At 57.5% G+C, this 16777-nt stretch overlaps 2 protein-coding genes across 3 annotated transcripts in view; one reads left to right on the plus strand and one right to left on the minus strand.

The window, feature by feature from the left end:
- Window positions 1-3123, plus strand: part of EDF1 (endothelial differentiation related factor 1) — a gene marked incomplete at its 5' end in the record, with an annotated part of 29854 nt that extends 26731 nt beyond the window's left edge. Inside the window, 4 exons of the mRNA XM_035341939.1 lie at window positions 31-86; window positions 1172-1332; window positions 1901-1994; window positions 2550-3123. Of these exons, the coding sequence (XP_035197830.1) occupies window positions 31-86; window positions 1172-1332; window positions 1901-1994; window positions 2550-2611 (373 nt within the window). The remainder of the gene's footprint in view (window positions 1-30; window positions 87-1171; window positions 1333-1900; window positions 1995-2549) is intronic.
- Window positions 3124-4312: 1189 nt separating this feature from the next.
- On the minus strand, window positions 4313-16106 carry LOC118175394 (apical endosomal glycoprotein-like). Of its 2 annotated transcripts, none has more exons than XM_035341632.1 (29): window positions 15917-16106; window positions 15163-15276; window positions 14894-15067; window positions 14606-14731; window positions 14220-14365; window positions 14011-14095; window positions 13620-13758; window positions 13245-13384; window positions 12597-12691; window positions 12148-12306; window positions 11372-11456; window positions 10714-10863; window positions 10450-10563; window positions 10095-10226; window positions 9790-9920; window positions 9605-9710; window positions 9134-9250; window positions 8733-8867; window positions 8447-8577; window positions 8131-8347; window positions 7730-7867; window positions 7460-7581; window positions 7229-7319; window positions 6929-7075; window positions 6382-6516; window positions 5985-6112; window positions 5785-5899; window positions 5248-5423; window positions 4313-4637 (listed from the first exon to the last, which is right to left on the minus strand). In XM_035341632.1, the coding sequence occupies exons 1-29, from the start codon at window positions 15954-15956 to the stop codon at window positions 4590-4592; spliced, it is 3636 nt and encodes a 1211-aa protein (XP_035197523.1). In that variant the 5' UTR covers window positions 15957-16106; the 3' UTR covers window positions 4313-4589. The 2 variants fall into 2 exon arrangements, with proteins under 2 accessions (XP_035197523.1, XP_035197522.1); XM_035341631.1 differs by having other exon boundaries at window positions 13245-13388; window positions 13624-13758; window positions 15917-16105.
- Window positions 16107-16777: the final 671 nt, after the last annotated feature.

Genomic DNA, 16777 nt, shown 5'->3' on the forward strand with positions numbered 1-16777 from the left:
CCCCCCCCCGACCGCGGCCGCTTTGCTCTCGCAGGCGATCCTGGCAGCGCAGCGGCGGGGCGAGGACGTGGAGACCTCCAAGAAGTGTGAGTACGGCCCGCGCCCGCCGGGACCCCCCCGCAGCCCGCCCGGCTCGGCCCGGCCCGGCCCGGCCGCCGCAGCCCGGCGTCCCGAGGGAAGGAGGCCGGGAGGACTGGGCGGGCTGCTGCTGCCGGAGTCTTCCGGGCGGACGGCGGCGTGCACGGCGGTGTCTTTCTTCGGGCAGAGATGTGAAGTGCATAATCGCTCTCTTTAAGCGTATGAACAAGGAAATAGGTAGTTTGAGGGCTTCAAAGCCCTTGTAAGAGCCTTCACGATCACACGCCTCAGGTTAAGCTCCCCGTTTACGGTTATTTCTCTTGTTGATACATACACCTAAAAAATTAAATAACTGTTCTTTTTCCTCTAGTGTAGTATAACAGTTAAAAAATTCTGTTTGCTGTCTGATACAAATCAGACACTGTACGGAAAAGATTAGGGTGGTTGTAAACGAATAAACAGATGACCCTTGAACATGGTTTAGTCAGCTTTTTTGAGACACTGGATTTCAAAGGCTGATGTTAGAGAAGGGACTCAAGCTATGACTAAAATATTCTGATTAACATGAGGTAAAGCAGCAGCGTATTTTTGAACCTCAGGCTTTCTGCAAAGCTAAGTAGGGTTACAGTTTAATTCTAAGCGGCATCAGAAAACTGACTAAAAGCTAGTTATTCATGCTGCCTTGTAACTTAGCAAGCAAGGTACAAGTTCCAATATTAAATCCTCCCGGCTGTAGCAAAAACTTGCATGTATGGAGTGAAATTTGAATATTAAAACCACAAGCAAGAGAAAAATTTGCATAGCTGGAATGAAACTCAGATATGAAGTAAAGAAAGGGGAGGGCTCTGAATGACTGTTTAGACATCAGCATTTAATAGGATTAATATAACATGTTCCCTGAGCTGCAGCAGGCAGGCAAGATCTCTTTGAGGTCCATGCTGATGTTGCCACGTTACATTCTTGAAAACTCCCTGGGATCCTGGGCAGCTGGGTGTTCAGAAAAACTGCTTTGATATTTTTTTGGTGCAGCTCTGAGCTTTGTTTTGTTTGTTCTTTTTTTTTTTTTTTTTTTTTCTCTTACTTTGAATGATAGGGGCAGCAGGCCAAAACAAACAACACTTTATTACAAAGAACACAGCCAAGCTTGACCGAGAAACAGAAGAGCTGCACCATGACAGAGTTCCCCTGGAGGTGGGCAAAGTAATCCAGCAGGGTCGGCAGAGCAAGGGCATGACGCAGAAGGACTTGGCCACAGTAAGTCTTGCCCAGCACTGTCTGGCCTCCCCTCTAGCTCTCTGGGAATGAATATAGATAGGCACCTTGAGGCAGGTGAAGATGCACACTTCTTTTCCTGTATCTCCATGGGTATCACGAGCAGGAAGTTTGAATATAGCATCTCTGTTGTCTGACCTCCAAGAGAATGAGTTACGTAGGCCTAGGGGGTTACTTGTGCAGCTGTTACAGCCAGTGAGCTGGTAGGAGGATTCGCCCTGCCCCTCCTCCCATCAACTCAGTGTGGATGTGAGTTCTTTTGTACTGTGTTCAGAAGTCCATTGCTTTACTAATGAGCAGCAGTATTTAGTGTTTTTCCTCCTGGGAGGCTAAGAGAAATCTGTCCAGGATGAGTGTTGCCATCACTGTGGCACTCAAATAGTGAAAGGAGGTGACAGAGGGATGATGGAGTAAGCCTGGAAGTAGGCACTTTGTCTTCTGATCCTGGCATAATTAGAGGATGCATCTTTTCTGTGTGAGAATTGGGTGGCTGGTTCTGAACATTTACTGTGTATGGAGCCAATGTTTGAGACACGTAATGTCTTTTTAGAAAATCAATGAAAAACCACAAGTAATTGCTGACTACGAATCAGGAAGAGCAATCCCCAATAATCAGGTTATGGGCAAGATTGAAAGAGCCATTGGTAAGTAGATTTCAGAAATAATGACAGTGTTTTCAGTTTTCTCAACATCTAAACATTTCAGTAAGAGATGTTTTTGTTTAAGTTGTTTACACCTACAGTCAGGAACAAGTGCTGACTGTAGGCTATTATGGTTGCTGTGTCATTAAACTGTGTGCTCTTAAGATCTGGAACTGTGAACTCAAAGCTCTTACTTGCCTTTGTTTTCCATCTTTGTGTGTGGGTCTGTGCCCGAGGGACCTCTCTTGTATGCAGTCCCCCCAAAAATCAGTGATACACTATGTCCATGGAAGGTCTGATGTTAACTCAGGAAAGTATCTTGCCACCACTGGAGTTAATGTGGGTCTCCTACGCCTGTTTAAATACCATTTTCTAGGAACACAGTCAATGCACAAGCAAAATTAGAGCCTTTTCTGTAACTTTCTGATGCTGCTACAAACTAAAGTAGCATTCTTCCTAAATCTGGTTCCCCTGCCTTCTTTTCTGGACACTCTCTTCTTTATGGGTGAATGATCAAGCGCACAGCAGCTGATGGTTGTTTCCTTTGTCTTATTCCAGGCCTTAAACTGCGTGGGAAGGATATTGGAAAACCACTCGAAACTGGCCCCAAAGGGAAGTGACAACAAAGCCTCGAAATCAGTTTGTTCAGACTGATCTCGTCTGGCTGGTTTTCCTTAACCACCAGAATCTCTCTTCATATTGCCAAGCTGAACAAGAGGGTTTCAGACTTGCTCTGGGGGGGAAATCTGCAGAATCTGTACCTGCTGTAAAAAGGCAACCTTAAAGAAGCGTTTGTCCTGATTTTGTTTTTCCTTCCTCCTTTCCGGAGATTGAGGAACTAAACCCCCCCAAAATACTGCATCTAATTTGCCACAAAACGTGTGTGTCTTGGTGTTTAGAAGCAGCTAATGTTAAGACACTCGGGGTGGTCTGAAATGTGATAATTTAATTGGAACAATTTGGGGGAAGGGTGGGATATATTATATATAAATAATTTGGGAGAGTTGAGGGTTAATCAGTGTCTGCATTTGAAATGATGACTCAGTCACTGCATTGCAATGACTTTTTTTCTCTGTTCCTTCCAGCCTGTTTTAAAGAGATCTATAATAAAGTTTGATACCCTTCAGTTGCATGAGATAGTTGCTTCATGCTTACCAGCTGGTAGTAAATTTTTGTTGTTGGATGTGACTGGTGCACTTCTTCTGGAAGTGCAGTGGGACTACCTGGAGCATCTAGGGTAATGGGTGGTGGTCACAGCCTTCCTAGCTGCTCTGCTTCTCTCCTTGTTGATTAGGACTGCAGCTTTGGCTTATGTCCCAGAGATTAAATCGATACTGTGTTTTTATCTTGTGTGGAGAAGGTGAGTAGAGTCTTTGGCATTGTACAAGGCAAGACCACTGCAGAGACAGTGGGGTATTTATATGAAGCCAGAGCCCTCCTTATATCCTCTTTTTACCCTTGTTGAGCACTGTCAGGATGGGAGCTGTGGAGCTTTAAGGATTCTGCTCAACATGACTGTGTAGCATGACTGTCCCTAAGTGGGACAGAACTGAAGGGAGAATTAATTGTCTGTAGCAGGACAAGAGGAAAAGCAGACTTCTGCCACAAATCACATAAATGGCATGCTATGTTCCCTTCAGCCAAGCTGTGGCAATTTAAAGAGACCGAACTTGCTAATGAACTATTTACCTCCACAGAGGCTGAACTGGTTTGTTGCATTTATTTGGCAGACTTGCCAAGGGCTTGCTTGGGGTGATAGTATTAAATTGTTCTGTAAGCCTGGGGGGATGGGGGGCGGAGGAAGAGTGGTCCTGGGCAATGGTCTCCCATGGTCTGGTTGCAGCAGTGGTTGACCTGGCCCTAAGCCCAGCCTGTACCTTGGGAGGATTTTTCTTTTATATTTTCCAGTCATTTAAATGCAAATTATGAGGAGTCCTCAAAACAAGTATGGGCCATCCTGTGGTGGGCCAGTGCCTGTACAGCTGGGTCGGAGCTGTTGGCTGCTGGTAGGTGTGCTGTGTGGTGCTGCCCACCCTGCTCCCTGCCTGCCTGCCTCCACCCAAAGTCCCCGCAGCCCTGCCTTGCTGGCCAGGCACTTCTGTGCCCTGGGAGCTGATGAGTCTGTGCTCTTCTGCTTAATCCTGGGATTCGGAAACTGCTTATGCCAGATGCAAGCACCCACCCGTAGAGGGGTGCAGGATGGTGCACTCTGTCCCCTTCCACCTGAGAAATGGGCAACTGCCAGGACCCTGCTCACACAAGGACGACTGGTCCTGCCCTGAGAAACCCCTGCTCCTTGGGTCTATCAATGCACAGGCACATCACACTGTCTCAGTGTGGTACAGAAAGCTCGTGTTACAAAAGACAGCAGTGCTTTTCCCGAGCGCAGCATTGGAGGTAGAGGAGGAAGCATCCGAGCTGTGTCTCTGGGACCGGTGCCTGCTGCAGCTCCACAGTGCGAGATGTTGGACAGCGAGGGCGCCTGGAGCTGGGCGAGGCTGTGAGCTGGACGGAGCGGGGGAGTTTGCTGGAAAGATGCTCTGCCCCATGTGTGCCTCGCAGGCATGAGGAGGCAAAGAGTGTTGTTGGCTTATTAATTCAATCTTCATCCCCCTCTTTTTGCACTGGTGATATAATGACCTTGTCCTGTAAAGAAGGCTCAATGTAAGCTGGTTCCAATAAGCGTAGGCTGTCTAATAGGAAATCCAAGGATTTCCATGTTGTGGAGGGGATAACCCATACACCAGCACACATGAACCCCAGCAGATAAAACTGCCCAGCAAGTCCGGGTGGGCTCCTTGTCCTTTGAGATCAGCCCTGGCATGGCTGCAAGAGGTCAGTGGCTCTGCTGGGGACAGCATGGCACCAACCTCATTGAAACAAACTGAATGTAGTTTAAGCTGCCCCTATAGGTTTGAAGTTCCTGGCTAGAAGAGGTTGAGCAATGTTTGCATGACCTGCTCCCCAGCAGGGCCCTGGGGAGGAGGACTGCAGCCTCAGCTGTTTCTGTAGCAAATGCCTGATCACAGCACCAAAATATCTAGGTCAGTCCTACAGCTTTAGGGTCACTCATTTGCCAGTGACCAGATAAGCAGAGCCCTTTGCACCTCTCTGATGTGTTAGCAGATTGCAGGCTCACTAGGTGCCTGCTAGAATTTGCTGAGCTTTTTAAGAAAGGCTGTTTTTGCTGTTGGGGGCAGCTGGGCAAGTGGGGTGGTCCTGCACCCTCATCCTGAGGGCCAGGGCTTTTCCTTACATCTCGAAAAGTGATGTTGTCGAAGCCCTGGGGAGTGCTGTTCTCTGCTGACATCCTGCTCCCCTGCCCTCTTCTCTTCAGCCAGTACCAGCTGCCAGCCATTGCCAGTGCCAGGATGATGATGGTCAGCAGAAGGCTGAGCACCACTTCTGCCACAAAGCCACGGGAAGACTTCTCTGCAAGGGAAGGAGATGCTGCTAGTCTCAACCACCACTGGGAAGAGCCGGCTCGAGCTGCAGCCAAAATGCCAGCACCCTGGGTGGTGCAGGATTCACCTTCCTCCATTACACCATGCCAAAGGCAGCCTGCATCCAGCCTCTGCAGCTGGAAGGACGTGTGGCCAGAGGGAACCCTCCCTGCCACACAAAACTGTCTCATACCAGCACCCTGCCCAGCTGCCATTGGGAGGGTCAAACCCCCTTCTCTGAGGCTGGAAGCAGCTGTGCACAAGCTGCTTGTGCCCCATGTGCTCTGGGGGCTTGCAGAGGCCACAGTCCCAAAGAACACAAGATACTGTTGTTTGGGGCTGCCCCACACCTTTCCCCTGTGTCTCCAGGCTGGAATCACAGCCTCCGGTGGTACTGTACTCAATATCATCTAGTGCCACGGTCCCCTCCATTGGCCACATCCGTGTGGTGATCTCAAAGATAATCTGCAAGAGAAGACAGGTTGTTGGGGGTGATGTGCAGGGAGAGCCCCCAGCAACCTGGGATGGCACCCAGCACAGCCCCACTCACCTGGAACTCACGGGGGCTCTGCACGGGCACTGTGCCATTCCGCCAGCCCCGGCTTGGGCGTCCTGCCACGCTCCAGGCTGTGTGCTGCCCTGATGCACTCTGCAGCCTCACCCGCAGCTCCCCATCAGCTGCAACGTGTGGGGTGTGGGGGATGCACCCCCATATCAATGATGGCTCAAAGTTCACAAGAGCAGCCAGGCCCTCCTATCTGTGCCATCCTCTGCTGCAAGAGCAGCACCCAGCAAGACACACACACACACTCACACACACACCCCGGGTAGGGAGGGGGTTTGCAGCCCCCTGACTGAGCCCCCAACCCCCCACCCACCCCCCATGGGCTGAAGCCACCCTCCACAGGGACAGCACCTTCTGCTCAGCCCGCTGGGGCAGCACTTACAGAGGTGCTCTGGGATGTCCATGTGGTACCAGAAGCGCAGGCAGGAATTGGCAGTGGCGGGCAGGTGCTGGCTCTCCAGCTGGGCAGTGGTGCCCCCCGCACCCAGCACACGGATGTCAAAGTGCACATAGTGACCTGGAGGGCAGGGACAGAGTGCAGGGTGTCCCCTGTCCTGCACCCCTTCCAGTGCCTCCTGCTCCCCATGCTCCTGAGAGCTGAACCCCCCCCAGTCCTGCTTCTTGCTGCCTTTGGGACCAAGCTGTGCAGATGCCATGGAGCCAGCTGTCCCCCACCATGCACAGGGCTGGGGCCCACAGTGGCGTTGTGCTGTCACGTGGGTGGGCATCTGCCCCTCATGGGGTCTGTTCTGGCTGGTCTTGTACCAGTCCAAGCCTGGGGCAAGGACAGAGCTGACAAGGGCACAGCTTTTAGGGCTGGGATGAAGTGAAGGGGACATTCATGGGTGACCTCCTCCATCCCCAGCTCCTCCTGACCCTCCCAGCCATGCCAGGGCACCCTAGGGTGGGGGGTGAGGGGTGTCTCCTACCATCTTTTGTGCCCAGGGTGTGATCCTGCTCAGGGCCGGGGTATTTGGCCAGGGGGACCCCACTTTTCCAGCCCCAAGCGAAGCCGTGCAGGTGCTCATCTGCGGGGCTGCTCCAGCCACACATGTCCAGCTCGAAGTCACAGGATACTGTAGGAAATGTGGGCTGAGATGTATGCACCACTAGATGGGTGGTGGTGGATTGGATGGGCTGTCCCTATCCCCACAGCCACATGTCCCCATGGGGTGCCTCAGACCCCAGCCTGGCCGTGCTGCTGCTCCCATCTGGGCATGGGCTCCCACCTGGCTCAGGGCAGGGTCCATCCGACACATGCAGGTCATCCAGCGCGATGTACCCATGGTCACCCCCGGCTCCTACTGCTTCAAATATTGCCTATGGGGAATGGGGGCACGAAGGTTGGCGGCTGCCATGGTACAGGCAGTGTGCTGGAGCAGTGTAGTCATCGTCACCCCAGTGCCTACTTCCTCCTGCAGCTTCAACCCTGCTGGGAGGTGCCCTGGGCCCTGCCTCACCTTCCAGTCCCCATCCGCCTGGACAGTGGCATGGCTGCGGTGCCAGGTGTCCCCTTCCATTGTGCTCATGCTGAACAGCTTCCTCAGCACCCCACTCTCCTCCACAAGGATGCTGAGAGACCCTGCCCAGAGACCCCCCACAATGCTGGATGCATGCTATGCCATGGTGTGGTGCATAGCAAGCACTTGGCCCCTTGGTGCCTACCCACCAGGAGCTGCCCCACAGGACCCAGGCATCCTGTGCCATGGCAAGGGGGACATGGGGCTCACCTGGGTCTCCCGTGCTCAGCTGGTACCAGAAGGCCAGACACTGGGCAGGTACAGAGGGCTGGTATGGTGCAGAGGTGAGGGTGGCCTTGTGCCCCATGGGCAGGGAGCCCTTGCTGGTGCTCACCACCATGTAATGCCCTGGGGAGAGAGAAGCCCCCATGCTGTGACACCATCCCCCTCCCTCCCCCCTTGCTCAGCCCTGCTGAGGGTCACTGGGGAGCCCTGGAGTTGGGGTTTGGAGAGCCCTGGGTTTGGGGAGTGCTGTACTCAGTGCGTCTTATGCTGAAGCAGCAGCACTCTCGGGGTGCAGGGGATGGAGGGGGGCTAAGCCCTCTGGCCATGCAGGCAGCAGAGGTGAGCAGGGCAGCTTGCCAGACCCCATGAAGCCGTGGCCCCGCTACCTGCAGCAGTGCCGGTGGTGTGGTCGGCTTTGGGGCCAGCGATGGTGCCAGTGCTGTTGCTCTGCCGCAGCCATGTCAGCTGTTTGCTGCCCGTCAGCCCACAGGTGTCTGCCTCAAAGGAGCAGGAGAGCTCGGCCCCACAGGTGCCCTCCGTCACCAACAGATCATCCAGCGCGACATCACCCACAAAGCCGTCCCGCAGGGCCTCAAAGGCCAGCTGCCACCAGGGGCAAAACAGCAGCTTCAGAGGGGCCCGGCCTGCACCCCACAGCACAGCACAGCCCCATGCCGCCAGGCACCCGCAGGCCTCACTCACCCGGTAGCGTTGCTGTCCAGTGGCAGGGAGTGTTGCCAGCCCCCGATGCCAGAGGCTGCCCTGGGTTCCCCGCTGGGTCCACAGCACTGTCTCCTCTGCTCCCTCCAGCTGCAGCTTGAGGTTCAGGGTGCCTGGGCAGAGGGGAGCACTGAGGAGCCGGCCCCAGTGCCCAGGCTCACTGCAGCACTGCACCGCCCCAGGTGCCCTGTCCTGCACCCCAGCGGGACGCTGCGCTCAACAATACCCAGGCTGGAGCATCCTAGTGAGGATGCAAAGGGCCACGTACCGATCTGCGGGCCGGCCAGGCGGTACCAGAAGGTGAGACAGCGTGGGGTGGCAGCAGGCTCCTGGCCATAGGTGATGAGCTGCGCACGCTGACCACGGCTCCATGGTGCCGAAGGGTTCGCGGCCAGAAAATAGCCTGAGCATCAGGAACAGCCAGGGTGGATGGGGCACAGGCATTGGAGCTCTATGCTGCGCCCACCTGTCCTTCCCTCACTGCCAGGGCCTCATCATGCCCCCAGCCCTGCAACTGGGTGCCCCTGGGCTGCCTTGGCTGAGCCCGTCCCATATGCAGGGGGCTCCCAGTGCTGCTCAGGGTGCACAGGGCATATCCTACCCTGGGGACAGGGGGCTGCAGGGTCCCTCCAGCTGGCTGGACCCCCAGGAGAGGAGCTGGCCCCTTACCCGAGCCAGTGGTGTGGTCAGAGCCCTGCCCCTGCCCCATGCTGTGGACCCACTGGAAGTCGCTGGCCTGATCCTGGTACCAGCCACACAGGCCTGTCTCGAAGTTGCAGGACAGCTCTGGCCAGAGAGAGGTGACCATGGTAAGGGTGGTGTGGATAAAGAACCCCGAAAGCAAACAGGTACCCCAAATATCCCTTTCCCCTGCCCAGCCCAGCTGCTCCCCCGCCCCCCCCATCCTGCTCCCCAGGTTCACCCCATGCTCCTGGGGGTGGCAAATGCCAGGGGGCAGGATGTGTGCTCTGGGCCAAGGGCTCGCACAGCTGCAGCCCTGTCCCTGGGGTGGGGACAGGTGAGGATCACCTGGCAGCCCCCCAGGCAGCAGCACCCACCTCCCAATGGCTTGGTGGCTCTGAGCAGGGTCCCCTCCTGCCCGTTATGGCCAGAGGAAAGCACCCGCATGCTCTGACATACCTGTGGCCCCTGGGGGCACCACATGGGGGTCACACTGCACAAACGTCACGTTGTCGATGGCGGCGTTTGCTGGGTCCTGCAGGTCCACCAGCCCCAGCAGCTCGACCTGGGGGTGGTTGCGGTGAGCCCCGGGCTGCTGGTGGCACCAACACTGCCCAGCCTGCCACTAGCCAGGCTGGTTGTACCTGGAAGGGCCGGGCCCTCTCTCCCAGCAGGACGCGGACATGTCCCCAGGTCATGCTGCCGTGCCCCCGCATGTGCCAGGCCAGGTGGGTCATGCCTGTGGTGTGGTCCACAACGCTGACAGCAAGGAAGCCTGGGCATGAGAAATGGTGCTGGGGGCACAGGTAACCCATGTGGCCGTCACCCACCCAGTCTGCAGCTGCAGGGAATGGGGACGCCTCTGGCTCCAGGCAGTGCAATTGGGGGACAGCAGGGCTGGGAAAGACAGCAGTGTCTTGCAGTTGACCCCAGGCAAGGCAGGGGCTACCTTGGGGGCTGCTCTGGATGTGGTAGCTCATCTCCATGCTGCAGGCCGGGCCAGAGGGGCCCAGCAGAGGTGTGCGTGCCTTTGCGGGAGCCACCATTTGTCCTTCTCCTTCCTGGAGGGCCAGGAAAGCCCCTGGACAAGGAAACAGCCTGAGGGGTTGGGGCAGAGCCACAACAGAGCACCCCCAGCCAAAGCATCCTGCTTCTAGCACCCCATCTGGACATCACCCCGACCCCGTCCCACAGCGGCTTCCATCTGTCTGAACAGGAGCAGGGGCAGGGGGCTCTGCACCCTGGGAGCCCCCATGGTGCTGGGGACCAACGAGCACCATTTCAAGTACTGGAAATGACCTCACCTGCTCCCACAAGGGCAATGGCTCTGGGCTCGGTGGCCCTCTGTATGGCCCATCGCAGCCGGCCCACGCTGACATCATGCCAACCCCCGTCCCCCTCCTCGAAGGTGGTGGCTCCTGCAAAACCAAGCGATCAGCGCTGTGGTACCATGGAGCTTCCCGGGCTGTCCCAGCCCGAGCTGGGGGTGCCCCAGGCCCCCTTGCCCCAGCCCCGCGTTGACTCTCAGCATGGAGAGCTGGGTGCTCAGCTCCCGCCCACAGACTCACCACAGAGTTTCTCATCAGAGCCATCAGTGCACGTCTTGGCAAAGTCACAGGCCAGCTCACTGCTGATGCAGCTCCCATCATCACAGGTGAACTCACTGGCCATGCAGGTGCTGGAAGAGTCCTGGCCTGGCAGCGCCGTTGGAGGTAGATCTGATGGGGAAAGCCTCAGGCTGGAGTGCAGCACTGGCAGGGTGTGAGGCCAGACCTGTGTCCAGGCATTGTCCCAGCATTGCCCCTTCCAGCTGTAGCCCCACCAGGTGTCCCTTGCCAGCACAGCCCTGCCATGGTAGCAGAGCCCTGTGCTGGCACAACCCTACTGGTCTGTACCCACAGAAGGTCACCTCTGGCCCCAAGCACCTCCCTAGTTCTCCATGTCCCCCAGCCCTGCCCTGGTGCTGCCTCCAAACAAAGGGGACCTGGTAGTTGTCAGTGGTGTGTGATATGGCTGGGTAAGGAGGATTTGGGGCAGGGGTGTCACAGGTGCAGGACAAGGATACCAGGCATGCCAGGCTGTGGTACCCAGGGCAAGTGCTTGTTACGTTGTGCCCAGGATGGCCACTGTGATAAGTAAAAGACAGGCAGACCCTGAGGCAAGTCCTCTAGTGATGGTGACATGGCCAGAAGGCACCTGCGAGCCACAGCCCACATCCAAGCTCACCCAGTTCTGGATTACAGCCTGGAGACAGAAACAGGTCGTCAATGGCCACGGTCCCTCCACTTCTGGCCACCCCACTGATCAGCACCTGCAGGGAAGCACCATGCCAGCAGGTCAGCACAGGGTCTTGCACAGCACAGAGGGGCTGAGTGACACTGCTGGGAATGGGGGGACACCGTGGGATGGGGGACATCCAGCCCCCCTGATCAGCTAGCACTCTCACCCCCAGGGAAGGGATCCACAGGAGCAAGGGTGATGCTGTGTCTGGAAGGGGTGCATGGGGTGGGATGGTGGGGCATGGGCAATGGTGCTGCCCTTATACATGTCCTGTGGTCTGCGGCTGCCCAGGGGTGCCATGAGAGTGCCCTCCACAGGCAACTGGGAGAGGGCTGGGTTGTATGGGTGGCCATGGGGGACAGCAAATGGGCTGGGGGAAGAAGCTGGGTGACATGGGCTGTGTGAGGAATCAGGATGGTCCCTGGGTTTGGGGGGCATTTGGAAGTGGGTGACATAGGGAACATGAGGGTGGTATTCGCCACCACCAGGAGGCCCAGCTCTGTCCTCTGGTTCTCAGTGCATATACTACCCCTGGTCCCATGGGTGCATACCGAGGGCCCACAGATCAGCCAGGCTGCTTGGGGGCAGCCCCTTGCCCTGTGGCAATGCTGGTGGAGTCTCCCCTAGGGTTGGGTTTTAAGGGCTGAGGCAGTGTCACAGCAAGGTCCCTGGGCACAGTGAGGCTCTGGGCACCCAACTCACCCAGTACAGCCCCAGCCCACCTTGAAGCTCTCTGTCACATTGAAGTCCACTCTCTCCCGGACCCAGCAGCTGCCCGTGTCCCCTGTCCTCTCTCTCACCAGTTGCTCAGTGGAGTTAGTCACGTAGGAGATGCTGAGGCTGCTGGTGGCTGAGCCATGGAGGTGGCAGTACAGCCCAAGCTGGAGCCGAGGAGTGGTGGTGAGCAAGCCCTGAGAGCTGAGAAGGAGCACAGAGCCCCCACACCCCATAGGATGCTCACAAAGGTGGGGCTGGAGAAGCTCAGTGCTCCCAGCAGATGCTGGGGATGCCACCAACCACCCCCAGATCTGCTGTTCTCCCCAGGCTGAGGACCAAGGCAGACCTGGCCCCATGTGGTGCTCCCTGCAAACGGGGAACCCATCCCTCACCACTGCCATGCCCATGGGTCTGCTGTCCCCTGCCCTGCACTCATGCACCCATGGTGACTCACGTAGCAGGAGCTGTTGGAGGAGATGATGGAAATGCTCAGGCTGGCCATGCTGCTGGACCCTGCAGCTGAGGCACTGCTGATACGGAGGAAATAGCCTGTGGGAGACACTGAGATGGAGCCAAGTGGTTCCAGGCATGCAGGTACAAATGCAGAAGGAGCAGGTGTGGCAGGGGGGAGCTGGGACCAACAAGCAGCACGTACAGTGCCCTGCACAACCATTCCCAGCTTGTGCCCCACGCCACCCCAGCCCTGCCACCACAGCTTTTAATTTGGTTCCCCTGGTGTTCACCAAGAAGCTGTTCTCCTGCCAAAGCACAAAGCAGAAGAAAACCAGAGGGCCCAGAAGAAGACAGCCAGTGCTGCCAGGAGCAGCAAGGGTGGCTGCTTATCAGTGCTGACTTGTTGCAAGGTTTCCAGCCGTGCTTGCAAAACCTCTCCTAAGGGATCCATCAGGTGTTCGCTGTTTACAGAGGCTGTTTTCCCATTGCAGCCTCAAGCTGAGCCTAGGCATGCTGTTATCGCAGGGGCCAGAGGGCACTTCCGTGCTGGGGCCAGTGATGCCAAGGCTGGCAGGTGGCTGGATTCCCCAGTGTGACATCCCAAGGGCTGTGATGGGGCTCACAGGAGATTCCACTACCCAGCACATACCTGCTGCGCTGTTTGTGCTGTGGTCCCGGGTGGGGATGCCATATGTGGCACCCAAGTTCATGCTTGTGTTCCTCTCCCATGTCGGCTGCCCGACCTCCACCCAGCTGCAGAAACCATTCTCAAAGGAGCAGATCTTGAAGCCATCTGTGGGGGTAGCGAGAGCAGTGATACAGGGATGGGGGCCCAGCGCTGCCCAGGAGGGGAGGCCCCATGATGGTCTGTGTTGATGTTTCCCCATGACAAAGCCTGCTGGGTGAATTTGCCCCTGCAGCTGTAAAGCTGGAACAACCCATGCCAGCCCTGTGCCATCCCATGGCCCCATAGGGTCAGACTCTCTACCCATCCATGACCCCCCCACCCTGGGGCTGGAGATGCTCACGGCAATGCTGCTCAGCTTCATCCGAGCCGTCCCCGCAGTCATCGGTGCCATCGCAGAAGCGGTTCAGTGCCAGGCAGGACCCCTGGCTGCATCTGCTCTCCTCCACCCCGCAGACCTGCTGCCCAGGTGCTGGGGCTGTGGGACATGGTGTCAGCACCTTGTTGGCCCCCACAGGGAGCTCAGAACCCTACTGTCCTGTGCTCTCCACTCCGTTTTTCCCTGGGTTGCTCTCTCCATCCAAGGTATGGTTTCTCTCTGCCCACTGTATGCCCTGTCTGGGACAGGGTGACCCCCGAGAAACCCTGGACAGTGGGAGAGCTGAGCACAAAGGCAGAACTGCCACCCTGGGGTGCCATCCTGCATCATCCCAGCAGCCACAAGACTCACTCTGCAAGCCACAGTTCCTGAAGACAATGTCATCGAGTGCCAGCACTGCCCCACGCGCGGGTGGCTGCGTCAGGGCGAAGGTGAGCTGCAACAAGAGGTGAGGGCTGGGTGAACTGATCATCTGCCCAAGCCACCAGTGCAGCCTCTGCTCCCGGTGAAGCCCATGGAGGTCAGCCAGACCCCAGCACCCTCCAGCCCTAACTCTTCACCTGGAACTGCCCCATGATCCGGCCTGTGTACGCCACCAACTGGTGCCAGCCCTCGGCTCCATGCTGGGGGCTCTGCCACAGGTCCACCACCTTGTCCCTGAATGCCACGGCCAGGCGCAGCGTCGGCCACACTGTCTGGTTGAGCCCTGCAGGGAGTCCCAAGATGTGGCCCTTGGCTGTGGGCACCCCGGAGTGGCTGCGGGGTGACTCGGATCCTGACAGCACTGGGGACTGAAGCAGGGTTTTGCCAGCTCTGCTTGCAGGGTGTGGAAGAGGTGAGCGGGATGGCAGGGACCCATCTCGAGGTGCCAGTGGCTCTGTCCATCACTGCCCCCATGGTTGCTTCCCTGCCCTGGTACCAGCTGTGGGCACCCAGCTGCACTCACTGCTTCCAGAGAGGTGGTACGAGGCCCAGATCTCACACGTGGCAGCCACATCCTGCATCATGGGTGACCTGAGCCAGGCGGTAGCTGTGGCCTTTGCCGGTGGGGACACTGTCACCATGAACCACCCTGGGGAGGGCAGAGCAGAGCGAGAGGCTCCAGAGCTGCAGCCAGCATCACTCCTGTGGGCAATGCCCTTGCACCTGCCAGGACAAGAGCCCTGGCAACCTCAGGGCACCCTCAGCCCAGAGGTGCAGTGCTGTGGGTGCCCACAGAGCAGCTCCCACTTACCCCTGTCTGTGCCCACGCTGTGGTCAGAGTGGAGCCCCGTGCCCCACTTGTCCAGGCTGGCCCGGCCCCGCACCCATCTGTAAGCTGTGGTGCTCACGTCCTGCCAGCCACAGTCACCTTCCTCGAAATCACAGGTGAAGGGGCTGCCCAGCACAGCTGAGACCCTCAGGTACCCTGGGGACAGGGGGGGCAGAGGTCAGAGCAGGGATGGGTCCACCCCAGGGAGCTGCCATGCCCCCAGCTCCATTGCCTGTTCGCCAGGCACCCACCACACTGGTTCTCATCGGAGCAGTCACTGCAATAGCACACAAAGTTGCAGAGGTGCTCGGCCGTGCTGCTGCAGCTGTTGACAACAGTGGCCCTGCTGGAGAGGATGGTCCCGGCTGTGAGAGAGAGGAATGGTCTGAAAAAACTCATGGAGGAGCCAGGCATGGGGCCACAGCAGAGGATATCTGTGCAGGATCCTCAGTTTGGGACCCTGCTGGTTGGGAGCACTGGGCTCCTGGCAGCATTGCTCCTCAGATGGGACCCTCCACTGCCTGGGTGGGCTGGCAGCTAGGGCAGGGGTTTCACCAGGGCCTGGAGAAAAGCAAAATCCCCCAAAGTCTGGGGTCCTGCCCCATCCCTGCCCACTCACACCCACCCTCATGGTGGCTTGCATCTCCCACCACCACCACCACCGCCTATCAGGGTCATGGCATTGGCCCTGCCGCCCTGCCACTGAAATGTGACCACTTCCTCATCGTGCCGAGGAAAGCTATCATAAACCCAGCCTGACGCTGACTTGTCCCTAGCAGCTCCAGCATGTGCTTGCCCCAGTGATTCCCCGTTTGACCTCCATGACCCTGACAGAGGGGTCCTCCCAGGCCCCCCAACCTGGGAAAGCTGCAGCAGTGCTTGGAAGAGGGGCGGGCAGTGAGCCCAACTCCCATGGGCAGGGATGGATGGGACCAGCAGTGCTGTGGCCCCTTCTTGTTCCTAAGTGTGACCCAAGGCACGGCCCCCATGTGGGAAAAAACTCACCCAGCAGCAGCAGGGTTGCAAGGAGCGCGAGCCCAGACATCTCAGCCTCTGGGATGCAATGAGGGCAGAAGGGAGGCAGGCGAGGCAGGGGCTGGGGGAGGCCACGCTGTGAGCCCCAGGCTGGAATCTGTTCCTCAGGACCTGCTGCACTCTGGACTTCAGCCCCGCTGTTATCTGTGCTGCCGCACAGCGCAATTGCATCAGGTGTAGTAAAACAAGGGGCTTGACTCTTTCTGAGTGTGAGTGAGGACACATGGAGGCGAGAAACCCTGTGCCCTCCAATGGAGCAGCCACCTCAGTCAGGGCACCCTGCGCGCCACTCCCTCAGGCTGTGGGCAGGATCCCTGCTGAGCCCCGGAAGGCACCGAGCTGAGCGGGAGCTGCTGATGGGCCCCGGGGAAAGGAGGCATCAGGCTGTGGGGCTGCCCTAGGCAATGTCTCCCACAGGGCCGATTCCTCCCCTCTGCTCAGCACTGGGGAGAGATGTGCATGTGCGCCAGCTGGGGCCAAGGAGATGATGAAGGCACTGCAGCATCTTTCGCAGGAGGAGAGGCTGCAAGAGGTGTAGCTGCTCGGCCTGGAGAAGGCTCAGTGTGGGTGGGAATGGAGACAAGGCAGGCAGGCTCTTCTTCCCGGAACAGGGTGCCCAAGGAAGGGACGGGACTATAAGATCAAACTCTAATACATGAAATGTCACCTGAGTTTAAGAAAAAAAATGTTTATGGTGAGGCTCATCAAAACCAGAACAGGCTACCCAGGCAGGTTACAGAGTCTCCAACTGCAGGAATGCTCAAAGCCCCTCTGGATACAGCCCTTAGCAGCCCCCTGCAGCTGACCCTGCCTGAGCAGGGGTTGCACTAG

The sequence above is a fragment of the Oxyura jamaicensis genome, chromosome 17 (assembly GCF_011077185.1).
Source record: "Oxyura jamaicensis isolate SHBP4307 breed ruddy duck chromosome 17, BPBGC_Ojam_1.0, whole genome shotgun sequence".
NCBI classification, from domain to species: Eukaryota; Metazoa; Chordata; class Aves; order Anseriformes; family Anatidae; genus Oxyura; species Oxyura jamaicensis.